This window comes from Vombatus ursinus, unplaced genomic scaffold, assembly GCF_900497805.2.
Source record: "Vombatus ursinus unplaced genomic scaffold, bare-nosed wombat genome assembly UNPS02009770.1, whole genome shotgun sequence".
In the NCBI taxonomy this organism is placed as follows: Eukaryota; Metazoa; Chordata; class Mammalia; order Diprotodontia; family Vombatidae; genus Vombatus; species Vombatus ursinus.
The window spans coordinates 4,242,394-4,255,952 of record NW_020949548.1 but is presented as its reverse complement, the minus strand read 5'-3'; the positions used below and the strand labels follow the sequence as shown (position 1 = coordinate 4,255,952).

General features: G+C 37.9%; 1 protein-coding gene across 1 annotated transcript in view; it reads left to right on the top strand.

Moving 5' to 3' along the window:
* Positions 1-1,092: 1,092 nt before the first annotated feature.
* The window catches only part of LOC114036143 (leucine zipper protein 2-like), a 35,781-nt gene continuing 23,314 nt past the window's right edge, over positions 1,093-13,559 (top strand). Inside the window, exons 1-3 of the mRNA XM_027852557.1 lie at positions 1,093-1,347; positions 5,398-5,468; positions 11,984-12,065. Coding sequence (XP_027708358.1) covers positions 1,093-1,347; positions 5,398-5,468; positions 11,984-12,065 — 408 coding nt within the window. The remainder of the gene's footprint in view (positions 1,348-5,397; positions 5,469-11,983; positions 12,066-13,559) is intronic.

The window sequence follows — 13,559 nt, the reverse complement described above, 5'->3', positions numbered from 1 at the left end:
GGTCACACAGCTAGTAAGTGTCTGAGGCTGTATTTGATCAGAGAGATGAGACTTTCTGACTGCAGGCCTAGCACACTGTACATTGCATCACCCCCAAATACAATAGAGAATAGATAATAATAACTGGATCATTATCTATAGTTTAATCCCCCTCCCCCCATTTCTATTTAAGTTTGAAACCACTGCCCTAAGAGCACTGAAAGATTAAAGTCTTCCAGGTTCAAGGCTAACTCTCCATCCATCATGCCGTGTTGCCCCTCTGAAAAAAGAAAATAAAAGAATCAACAAAGACATTAATAAATATGAATGAATGAATGAATAAATAAATAAATAAATCTTAGCTATGAACTGTTTTGTTGTTGTTTTTTTTTTAATTTTCTTTTCCTAGTGTGGAGGAAGAGGAAGAGGAGGCAAACACTTGTTATTTCATAATTGGGAGAAACACCTCTAGCAAGGCAGATTGAAAAGCTACTGTTACTTAAAAGCTTAGCAGGGGTGGGGAACCTCAAGCAGGGGTGGCTTGAGGCCACCTGTGGCCTTCTAGGTCCTCAAGTGCAGCCCTTTGACTGAATCCAAACTTCTGTAAAACTTGGACACCCTGAAAAGGCCACACCCAAGGACCTATAAAGCGGCACCGGGAGAATCTAAAAGGCCACATGTGGCCTGGAGGCTGCAAGTTCCCTTTCCCTCCCCCCCACCCCAGAGTTCCATAAGGTTCAGAGACATTAATTGACTTAAGGGAGATCACAAAGCTTTTCATTGTGATTTAAATACAGGACTTGAATACAGGACTCTTTCCATTGTCAGTTCCAGAGCTCTGCCCACCACACCTCCCTGCCTCTAAGAGTAAAGGCTGTGGCTTCAGAGGAACTGTGTTTGGAACCCATTGTGACATTGAATAGAATCAGCTCACCCCTTTCAGTCTCAGTTTCCATATCTGCAAAATAAAGGGGTCAGAGCAGATGACCTCTAAATTTCCTGTTAGCCTACCAGAAAAGACACAAGTGATTTTGTTTTTGTTTTTCTGTTTTAATATTGATTCTAGATTACATTTCAGATTAGTACAGATTCTACTGACACAATAATTACCTAATGCAGGTGAAGTTAGATGCTTCATTGGGGAGTGATGAAAAATTTGTCGGAATCCAGTCTCTGATTCCAAATCAGCCCCAATGCACTGGGGCGGGTGAGATTGTGAGGAGACTTCATGCCTGCTCTCTCTGTGTTAGACAGGGCTATGAAGAGCTGGAGAGGCAATTGAAAGAAGTCTTCAAGGAAAGAAGCAACATCCTCCGACAGCTGTCAAAGACTTCCAGGGAACTTGATGGAATTAAAGTCAACCTTCAGGTGAGATTAATATTCATATCCCCAGTGACTTCAGACCATTCACCGAATTAGCTGCTATTCATTCAGATAACAACATAGACAGATACTTTTTGTTTTGTTTTGCTTTGGTTTTGCAACCCCAGTGTCTAGACCGGTGCTCAGCACATAGTATGTTTTTACACATAGTAGGTCATTTAATAAACATTTGTGGAATCAAAGTTTTTTTGAACTTTAGGCCTCATTGAAAAAAGTCCCTGTCCTTGAATATAGCAAAATGTTGTTTATTAGGATATGAGGTTTGCAAGCAAATACCATTTGAATAGGCGGCTTGGGAATTTGCAGTTTGCAAATGGATAGAATGAGAAAATTTTGTGTTTTGCAAAGCCATCAGTCCCTCACAGCTCCCAAGACAAATTTGACTCCACTGTTTTTCCTATTACAAAATAATGAAAAGCAATAATGAACAGCAGAGAAAATGAATACAGGAGTTATCTAAAAGAGAACATTTTAAATTCCCACTGGCCCAGGGTCTGAACATTTTCTGACAAACCCTGAATCAGGGAAAGGCTGAAAGAGGAGAATTACTCCTATGAAACCATCATTTGTATCTTCAGAGTATTTGAACAAGAATCCACTGAGGATTCTGATCAGAAGAAGACTTTGTCTTAACAGCTACAGGATTATAATGTACCATGCCTGTTGGTCTCAGAGGGGAGTATAGAGGAACATACCCCATGACCTCTCCTCTATCCTTTAAATCAAAAATGCAGTTTATACTTGAGAAGGGGCAAGAACAATGGGCTGTGGTTTCTTTCATTAAGTCTTTAAAAAAATGTCATAGGGAGAGTTGGGTCCAAGATGCTAGGCTATGATTTCCTCCAAAAAAATATTCCATTGTTGCCTAGGTGTTAGAGGGTATTTTTGTTTGTGGTTTTGGTTTGATCAAGAACTTAAAGTTGTGGGCATCTAGGTGGCACAGTGGATACAGCACGGACCCAAGAGTCAGGAGGACCTGAGTTCAAATGTGACCTCAGGCACATAACACTCACTAGCTGTGTGACTCTGGGCAACTCACTTAACCCCAACTGCCTCACCAAACAAACAAACAAACAAAAAAAAAAAAACACCTTAAAGCTGAAGGAAATTAAGATGTCTTTTAGTTCAATATCCTCTTTTTACAAATGAGGAAACAGATATCTTGAGCGAATTAAATAATTTACCCAAGTTTACATAGTGAATTCATAGCAACTGGGCTGGACCTTAGGACTTTAGATATTCTATCCAAAATTTGTTGGTTTGTTGATTTTCTTCTACTAGACCATTCTGTTTTATGAGAGGAAATATAATTCAATTCAGAGAATATTTATTAATTATTTCTTAATAGGTATGTTGGCACTCTGGATTAAAAATAATAAAAAGAAGAACAAAAATGGAAAAACCAATCCATGTGTTGCATAAACTACAACCTGCTTTTAATACCGTAGTAAAAATTAAAACATCAGACTAGCTATACAGAGACCAAGGCCTTGACAGAATGGAATTCACCATAGGGAATTTTGATTGGTTGGGGCAGGGAGGCATTAGAAGAATTGAAGAGTGGGGAAATGTTCCTGGAACAGAAGACTAGGTTGGGGCTGAGAGGAGTTGCATAGGATAATGGGAACACTAAAGGCAATTAGAGGGAAAATGAAAGTCCAGTGGAGTGTGGACAAAGGAACTCTGAAATGAAGATGGTCTTCCATAATATTGAATAATATAATTCACCATATCCTCTTATGGGGCAGGTAGGTGGCACAGTGGATAGAGTGAGGGGCCTGGAGTCAGGAAGACTCATCTTCTTGAGTTCAAATCTGACCTCAGACACTTACTAGTTGTATGACCCTGGGCAAATCTCTTAACCCTGTTTGCCACAGTTTCCTTATCTGTAAAATGAGCTAGAGAAGGATATGGCAAACCACTCCACTATCTTTTCCAAGAAAATCTCAAATGGGGGGGGGGAGCAGCTTGGTGGTGCAGTGGATAGAGCACCGGCCCTGAAGTCAGGAGGACCTGAGTTCAAATCCGGCCTCAGACCAAACACTTGACACGTACTAGCTGTGTGACCTTGGGCAAGTCACTTAACCCCAATTGCCTTACCAAAAAAAAAAAAATCTCATATGGGGTCAAGAAGAGTTGAACATGACTGAAACAACTAGACAGCAATAACATATCTTCCTTGTCACAGAAAAGAATTGATCTGGCCCAAGACTTAGCCTAGGTAGAGGCTGTCATTATGAACATCAATTGTTGTATTGTGCTGTAGTTTAAAGATGAAAGGGATTGGCTTAACTTACCTCTAAGGTTACTTCTTAATTTAAAATATTAGCATCTATGATCCAGAATTCTCTTAGGAACCCATGAGATGCATTGAACTCTTTGCTTCATTCAGCCCCAACATGTTGTGATTTTTTAAAATTCTTTATCTGTTTTTATAGTTTTCTTTTTTCTTTTTCTTCTTTTTTTTTTTAAATCTCTTTCCATCCTGAAAGGAGTTTAGCTATCACTTCTCCCCTTAGGCAGTGTGCCTGCCATCAACAAGTCTTGTCTTACCAACTTTGAATATATTGCTTCTCCTCCTTAGAGAGATGGAAGTTCATAGGATCAATGATGAAGAGGTGAAGGAGACATTAGCGACACTTAAATTAAAATGCCCCTCCCACCACACTTTATAGAAGAAGAAAGTAAATCTCATAGCTGTGAAGTGAATAAATGGATTGTTCAAGGTCAGGTAGTAAGTGCCAGAGCTGGGATTTAAATCGAGCTTCTCACCCTCCAATTCAGTGTCCTATTTAGTGCACTGTACTACTTCTAAGCTTGTTAGAATAATTTCAAAATTAAGAGTAAATGGGCTCAAAATGAAGATCTCTGGAGTTCTCCTTCAAGTTTATGTTTGGTGTATGGATTGTGCCCTATCTATGGTGACCTCCCATCGGTATTTTTATTCATTTCTTGGTGTTTGCTTGTGTTCTAGATGGATGAGTTTGCTGCTTCGAATCCTATTTACAAACAGATGGAATATAAATCATAAATTCAAAAGAAGCTTAACAAAGTAGTTGAATGTGATGGATAAGTGACTTTGTTGGAACTCCAGATAACTGGGGACAGCCTGCACTTGTCTTTGCAGTATTAAAATATTTTTTTTTTTCCTGCATTACACAGTCCTCTTTATGGAGTATGGGTTCTTAGGGTTTTACATTCCTTGATTCATTGAGATGAATAATGATCTTAGGGGGCCAGCATTCTCTTGTTCCTTGGCTCCTTCAATTTCAGGACACTGGTTTTCTAGGACACTGCTTATATTCCTTCCCTTCCTTGCCCTCTCCCCTCTTGCGAGGCAAACAGGTTACATATGCTGAGCATTGTGAACAAAGTGACAGCCTAGAAACAGAAGAAAGGGATGGTACTTTGTATTCTTTATATGGAGATACCTAAAGTTTTGGGCAGTGCCCTCTTTTTCCATTGATCCTATAAAGATTAGCTCTTTTATTTGCTCCATTTGGGCACTCCAGTTTGGAACGCTTTCTCCTTACTTCATTGTTTTGTTGTTCAGTCATTTTTCAATCACATCCAATTCTTCATGATCCCACTGGGGGTTTTCTTTGCAAAGACACTGGAATGGTTTTCCATTTCCTTTTCCAGCTCATTTTACAGATGAGGAAACTGAGGCAAATAGTGGTAAGTGACTTGCCCAGGATCACACAGTTAGTAAGTTTCTGAGGCCACATTTGAACTTATGGAGATGAGTGTTCCTGACTATAGGCCCACCACTCTATCTACCACATCACCTAGCTGTCCCTGAGCTACCTAGTTGCTTGTTTCTTTGATATACCCTCAAAGCACTTCAAAGATAGCATGATTTCATTAGAATCCTTCATTGGAATCCCATGCTATTTATTGAGTGTTCCTTTCTATCAGTGGCAAAATTTGGTGTTCTGTGGAAAGAGAAATCAAAGGAGTCTCCTATCATCATTTCATAGCCAAGTAACACTGATAAGATCTTTCCCCACCCTTTTCTTTGCTTTTTCCCACCAGTCTTTGAAAAACGATGAAGCATCAGCCAAGAGTGATGTTCAGAAACTTCTGGAATTAGGCAAAAAACAAAGGTAAGACTCCCCACCCCCCCCTTATTTTGTTTTGTTTTGTTTTCCTCTTTTGGTCATTCTCTTCTAACAGCCCAACTCTGAAACTGTGACAATTCATTGTGCTAAGGTTTGAGTTGGCTAGGTAAAAAGAGGTCATTATGTAGAGACTCTATCTAAACAGTGACAGTCGGGGATGGAAGAAGCTATTTTGTTTCAGCTACACTTGAAGTGTTAGCTGATAGATACCATCCTTCATTTAGCAGCTAGAACTTGGCAAGATTAACTAGAGATAAGCATTTAGGTTGTACAGAGTCTATTAAAGTTATTGAATGTGGTTCAGCCCCATCAATTAATACATTTTAAAAGCAATTCCATAGCATTTTAGTTAAAGAGACCCTGATAAATGGCTACACTAAGAGGTGAACATGACAATGGGTTTCTCAAAGCACACTGCACTTAATCATACTTCAAATTATCCATTGTGAGGAGAACTTGTTGTTACAGGCAACATCTCTGGAGTGAACAGTCTGTGGTAGAATTTTGGTGGGTTCCTCCCCCCCACTATTACGTTGTTTAATACCTTAAACTTGTGACCAGAGGTTAGATGTGAAATCTTTTCAACAGGGCTTGGAGAATAGAAGGCCATATCTCGAGTCATCCAAACTAGACACTCTTAGAATGCTTAATAGCAAATTCATGATTGAGAAGGGAAAAGGTATTAATTTATCTCATCCTAACTATGCAACATCAGCCACATCTAGGACAGACTGAGACTTTGCACCAAGGTACCAAGATGGAGAAAGCACCTACAGCACTTAGAATTTTTCAGTCACAGAAACGAGCTCAATACCTTGTTCACAAGAGCAGTTCATTAAAATTCAAAGCTTTCCAATGGAAGCTTCCCATTCCTATTCACTGCATCCCAATTGAGCTCTGTCCTGTTCTGGCTTTGTGATGGACTCTGTGCAGTATCTTTCCATGCTAGTTGTTACCCTGGAATCCAGAATTGGCCTCATGGTCTCCTACCATCCAGGCTGACTTACTGTCCTGATATCTCTGTCTCAGTCAACGAAGCTGGATTGATGTAAGTCCCTAATCTGTGCTATATGTTGTATTGGGTGCTGGGGATAAAAAGATTTTTTTAAAAAATTAAACACTTTCTTAAAGTGCTTATATTTTTACTAAGGGTACATTGTAGACATGACATATATGCAGTATATATCATTATATGCACTATTTCATTATATATGCAATCAATTTGTAGTATATTATTATATACATATATATCCAATATATTATTATATACATGTGTCACATACTATACATATTATAGATGATTATATACATGTTATTTACATACATATATACAGATTATATATACATAGATAGATACATACCTACATATGTTTATTCAAAATAAACACAAGGTAATTAGGGAAGAAGGGCCCAGAAGCTGTGAGATTTGGGGAAGTTGAAGGGCAAGGGATTATTCTTCGAGTAGGGTCTTGTCTATAAATTTCTGGGGTCTCTTAACAAGTCCCAACTACTGACTACTTACCGAAGGTATTAAAATTGCTAGCTGTAGCTCTAACCATTTGATCAGAATTATCCATAATATCCTTGCTATTTGTCCACTGTTAATTAACATAATGTTTTTACAGGAGTTTAAGTGATCACAACCAAGATGAAAATTTATTTCTGATTTATTGTTTGACCCATTCATTTTTTAGGATTAGATTATTTCATTTCCAATTATTTTTAGTCTATCTTTCCATGGCCCTTTATTACATATAAATTTTATTGTATCATGATCTGAAAAGGAAGCATTCAATATTTCTGCCTTTCTTCATTGGATTGTGAGATTTTTATGCCCTAGTACATGGTCGATTTTTGTGTATGTGCCATGTATCACCAAGAAAAATGTATATAAGATGAAAATTTGTATATGCATGTTGAGGCCAGTGAGGAACTTGGGCTACCTCTAGAAGGAGCTAGGATTAGCCAATTCAGAATTTAAACTCACTTTTGGATGCTACCATCATCAGGCAAAACCCCCTTCTTCCTTTTGCTTATACACAGTGCTCTTTAATTTACAGCAGTCCTTCACCATTTCATTACTAGAGTCACAGTAGATAAAAAGCTGGCTTTGAAGTCAGAAAGAACCATATGTGTTTAAGTCCCCCATCTGAAACCTCCTCCCTAAGGCATCACTCAGCCTCTCAGTCCCCCAGGCAGTTTTCTCTGACTCTCAGTTACAGAGCAGGTGCTTGTCTGCATAGATAAATGTGGTTTCCCAATCAGGCTTAACCTATACTGATGAAAAACTAACCAAAATTCCGGTTGATGAACTTGATCAAAATGTGTTTTGAGTGCATTACAAGAAATCTGACTTAGTCCCATCCCCTCTATACATACCATCACCCCTCCCATCCATCCATCCATCCATCCATCCATCCATCCATCCATCCATCCATCCATCTATCCATCTATCCATTCATCCATAATGCCATATTTTGGACACTACCTCTTCTTCTCCCTCTTTAAATATACCTTCCCATCCAGTGGGTTCCCAGTGTTCTAGATCAGGACTTCTTAAACTTTTTCTACTTAAGACCCTTTTAGCACTTCTTAAACTATGGGTCATAACCCCATATGGGATCCAGATCAAGCTAGGACTAGAATATTGACTTCAGCAGAAGACAGCTAATCCAGCATGAAAGACCTGAGCAACTGTGTGCTGGTAAATTTTAACAATCAACTCTCAAAAAAATTTTCCAAATGATCTAATTTTCAGTTTCATCTGCATTATTATTTTCTCCATCACTTTATTAAATCAGGGGAAACAGTGAAGTAAGCCCTGATTTGTAGCTTTGGACCATTTCCTGAGTGTAAGTATTCACATTGAAAATTTAACAACTGGCTCTCAGGATTATATATATATGATTGGCTCCATCACACTCTAATCCCAAGCACCTTGGGGCATAGGAAGGAAAAACTCCACAGAAGTGGGTTTGATATAAGGTCCTTAATAGAAGAAAAGGGATGCAGAAGATCAGCCCCCAATCTTACAGTTCAACCAAGGGAGGCCCTGTTGCCTCTAATTGTAATGACAGCAGGGAGTGTAATCTACCTTTGCTATAATCTCTTTTATAGGTTCTGTAGACATCCTGTTCCTTGGGCTTATTTCCAGGAGCTGTAATGAGCAGGAGCACATGGGGTTTGGCTGGGAAACTATTAAGAGGGCATTTTCTCTACTATTTGAAAAGTAACCAAAACAAAATAAAAAAGCAATAAATGTAACATGTATTAACATGAATGAGTCTGGTGGGAATTTGGTAAATTGTTTATGCTTGTTTTCTTCTCCCAAGTCACTAAGTAACAACTTATCTTGTTGACAACTCAATTGTGAGAAAACATCACTTAAAGTACTATTTCCCAGGAGATGTAAGAAATAAAAAAAAAAAGATGAAATAAAACACATATTTCAAAAATTCTGAATGATACAGTATTTCTAAGGAATAAGTTTTCTACTGATGTCCTAGAAGTTTTCATTTAGTTCAGTAAAACCAGCATTTTCTCTATAGTCAAAAGACCTGGCTCTAAGGCTTACTATATATGCAACTTTGGATAATTCATTTAACTTCTCTTAGCCTCAGTTTCCTCATCTGTAAAATGAAGGGGTTGGACTAGAAGGCTTCTGAGACCCCTTTCAGCTTAGATCTATGGTCATGGAAATCAGTACTGGAGTTAATAAAATGATTGTGAATTGCCTACTGATTCAGTAAAAGCACTAGTAATTCAAATTTTAGACAGTCATAGATGAAATTGAACTGATGAGGTACCACAAGTTGATTGTCATAAATATTTTTTTTTTGCTTTTTGCTAGGCAATTGGGGTTAAGTGACTTGCCCAGGGTCACACAGCTAGTACATGTTATGTGTTTGAGACTGGATTTGAGCTCAGGTCCTCCTGACTTCAAGGCTGGAGCTCATTTCACTGTGCCACCTAGCTGCCCCGATTGTCACAAATATTTAACAGGTATATAGAGGTTCAAAGCCAGAACATTCTTGTTAGGTGTTCTACCAAAAGAGTAATTGATTTTTATCATCACCATTACCATCATCATCATCACCATTTGCATTTCTATAATTTGCATAATTCTTTTAATCTTTTAGAAAAGACTTTCCTTAGTAACCTTGTGCTAGAGAGAGTACAAATATTCTTTTCATTTTGTTTACTTTTTTATTTTAATTTTTTTGCCTTTTGGTGAGGCAGTCGGGATTAAGTGTCTTGCCCAAGGACACACAGCTAGTAAGTGTCAAGTGTCTGAGGCTGGATTTGAACTCAGGTCCTCCTGACTCCAAGGCTGGAGCTCTATCCACTGCGCCACCTAGCTGTCCCTATTCTTTTCATTTTGAAGATGAGGAAACAGAAAACCAAAGCTGTTAAATGACTAATCCAAGGTCACCCAGCTCATTAGTGTCCAAGACATTTTACCCACTCCATAATTTACTGTTTTATTGTTCACTGCTCCTAATCATAAGTACAGAAATGATTGCCACCATCAAGTATAATAGAAACTCACAATTCTTTGACCCTGTAAGACTGACAATGAACTTTCTCTACATTGGTGGGGGGAGGCTATAAGCATTTATATAGTACCTACTATGTGCCCTGTAAGGTCAGTAGCATAGGTGTTACCACCCCCATTTTACAGATGAGAAAACTGAAATTTGTTCCTGATGACATGCTAAGAGTCAGACAGAGGATTTTAATCCAGGTGGGCTCCTGGTTTTAACTTTAGCTTTCTTCCTACCACATGTGACGCCACACTTCAACAGTAATTCAGTTTTTTTAACCAAATCAATCCCACTTAACTGACTTTTATTAAATACCTTATGAGAGCCAGCTATGGTATAAGGAAGTAGAAATATAAATATTAAAATAAAACAATCCCTACTCTCAAGCTTGTATTCTATTGCAGTAAGAGCAAAAGGTCGACACTATTTTAGGTTCATTTGAGTCAAGTAATTGAGAAGTATGTTAGAACAGCCCCATTCAGAGTGGGAAGGTACCATCTAAAGACTTTGATATTCATATCTGCCAGGCTGGAAAATTCTGGGAGTTTGATTCACTCCTATCCAATGCTGGGGACCTGAGGAGATATACCTAAGGATACAGCTTTCCTTTCGACAGGACACAAATCATAACCAGTGAGCAGGAAACATTTATTTGTTGGAAGTGGGATGGACATATTGGTGAGGTGGAAAGAGTAGCTGCCTCCATCTCCTCAGGGTGAGGTGAAGGAATATAGGCTGAAGGGAACCACCAGAACCCTAGTCACACATATAATGCTTCCTGAACAATTGCTTAGCCCCTATGTGTGTCTCTTAAGTTTGAAAATCACTTGATACGTATATTAACTCCTTTTGATTACTAGAATACCAGAATGGTTTGTGGAACTAGCATTGAGAGAAATTTCTGGTTTCTCATCTTCATTCTATTGACTAGGTTTATTACTTTGACCAAATCCCTCTCCCTCTCTGACCCTCATTTTTCTCACCTGTAAAGTGAGGCAGTTAGAAAAGAACTCTCAGGTGTCTCTGAGTGAGAAACTTCTATGTTTGAGCTCTTTTGGTGGCTAATAGAAGTGTATATGAGAGGGGCAGAGTCTAGAAAAATTACTTCCACAATAATTTTACAATTTGTACACTGACAATTAGATCTGGATCTTATACATATGGCTTAGGTGATTAAATAGGAAACCAAGAAGAATTAAACAGTCTAGGGAAAAAAAAAGCATAATTAAAAATCATTTCTTTTTAAAATGTCATGTGACAGATGGATAAGTTCAAGAAGGGGCACTGACATTTTTGAGAATCTTTGCATTTCAAGTAGTTGAAGAGGGGTTCATGTTAAGTATTATTCATGAAGAGAGAGAGAGAGAGAGAGAGAGAAACGTGTTTTTTTTTCCTTTTTATATGAAAACAATGAGGCTATCCATTAGTCCTAAACGCGACTTTCCACTGAAACACACTTCAGAAAAGTTCAGACCTCTGAAGCATCATGGATAGCATGATGACATGAAACAAGGGGAAGCCATCATTTAGGAGGAACCGAAGGAAGCTGGAAATTTGCACACTCAGCAAACCTGGAGTAACTTTCTATAACTGGCGGGTTCCCACCCTTCCATATTTTTTTTAGTGGAATTAGCTTGTTGGTTTGTATTATTACATTAATTTGATATGCTACCCATTATGCAGCTCACAGATGTTTTACACAGTGGGATCCTTTGCTAGATATAATGGCAAGGCAATTTCTTTTAAATTCAATTTACTTTTTGCATTTGCATCCAAAGACAAAAACCTTTATTAAGGGGACCCTTAGATAGATGCTGACTGCTTCAGGTTGTCCCTACTCAGTTCAAGTTGTCTATTTTCTAAACACAAGTAAACAAACAAACAACCTCTTTCCTCATGGGCAGAAGGGACTGAAGAAATTGTATTATGTCTTTTTTTTTTCTTGTACTAAACTAGGGAAGAAATGAAGTCTCTCCAGGAGGCCTTTCAAAAGCAACTTAATGAGGCAGCTGAGAAAGCAGAAAAGCAGCAGGCTACAGTGAGTGTGTTTCTTGTTTTCTCCCTGTTCTTGAGGGCTGGGAAATAGTAATTCATTAAAAAGTTGCTATGGAACCTCTGTAAACTGACTTACCATAGAGTCATTCCAGTGTATCTTACCAGGAACAGCCATGATTAGGCCCTACTGCATTATAAATGCTGCTGCTATTACTAATCATCATCTACTACTACTACTACTACTACTACTACTACTACTACTACTACCTCTAGTACCACTACTACTATTACTACTACTATGACTATTACTACTACTTCTACTATTACTACTACTTCTACTATTACTACTACTACTAGCGCCCCCACCACTACCATCACCAGCCCTACTACCACTATCCCTACTGCCACCCTTACCACTACCATTACCCCTACTATGACTACTATTGCTACTAATACTACTACTGCTGCTACTAATGCTAGTACTACTGCCATACCACCATTTAAACTGAGACCCAGTGCTTATTTCTCTTATGGAGAGTTGGATGGGGTAGGACTCTAGCACCTTTCATGGTTTACTTCAAGTGTTATCTTCTATGTTCTTTCCTAATTCCCCTAGATTTTAATGCTCATTCCCTCCTCTTCAATGTATTATGTATATAATTACATATTTAAATATTATATACTTTCTATAGAAAGTTAGCTCCATGAGGGAAGGGCTGGTTTCTTATTTTGTTTTTGTATCTCCAGAACTTGTTAGAGTGTTTTCATAGATACTAAATAATTGCTTAGATTGGGTTGAGTTGGACTTTAAATTCCCAAGAATTTATTTCAGTTAAGACGTTCACTTTTGATCTCTGAACCTTGGGAGTTAATATATTAATTCTAGAATAGATGGTGTGTTTGTTTGTTTGTTTTTTTTAATGATTTCATGGGTTTTTGGTTTTTTTTTTGTTTTTTTTTGTTTTTTTGCATCACAGTAATTCCCCACTGTATCCCCCCACCTCCAATGAACCCTACCTTGTTACAAAGAATACCATTCAGGCAGAACAAGTAAATGAAATCCCTTCATCTGAAAACATTGTGCAATAATTTGTCAGCCCAGTCCCTCACTTGAGCGCTAAAATGAAGTCTTTGATTAATTGTTTTCTTGGATAAGGTCATTACGGATTATCTGAGTTTGGCTGCTTTGTAGCATTTTAATTTGTGGGGTTTTACACATTATATACATTATTCTCATGATTCTGCTTTCTTTTTTCTGTATCAATTGACATAAATCTTTTCATGTTTGATTTCCTCATAGCGTTCATATCTTAAGGGTCGTTAATAATCTATTACATACATATGCTATAATTTGTTCAAACATTCTCCAGTTGATAAGGACTCATTTTGATTACATTTATTTGCTGTGAAATTGTTATTATTCTAAGAGTATGACTATCCTCTTGGGGAGAAATTTGAAATCTATGTTGGGAGCTCAGGATATAATGTCTCATTACCATTTAGTTGCATCATTTAAAAAAAAAACAACAAAACTTGT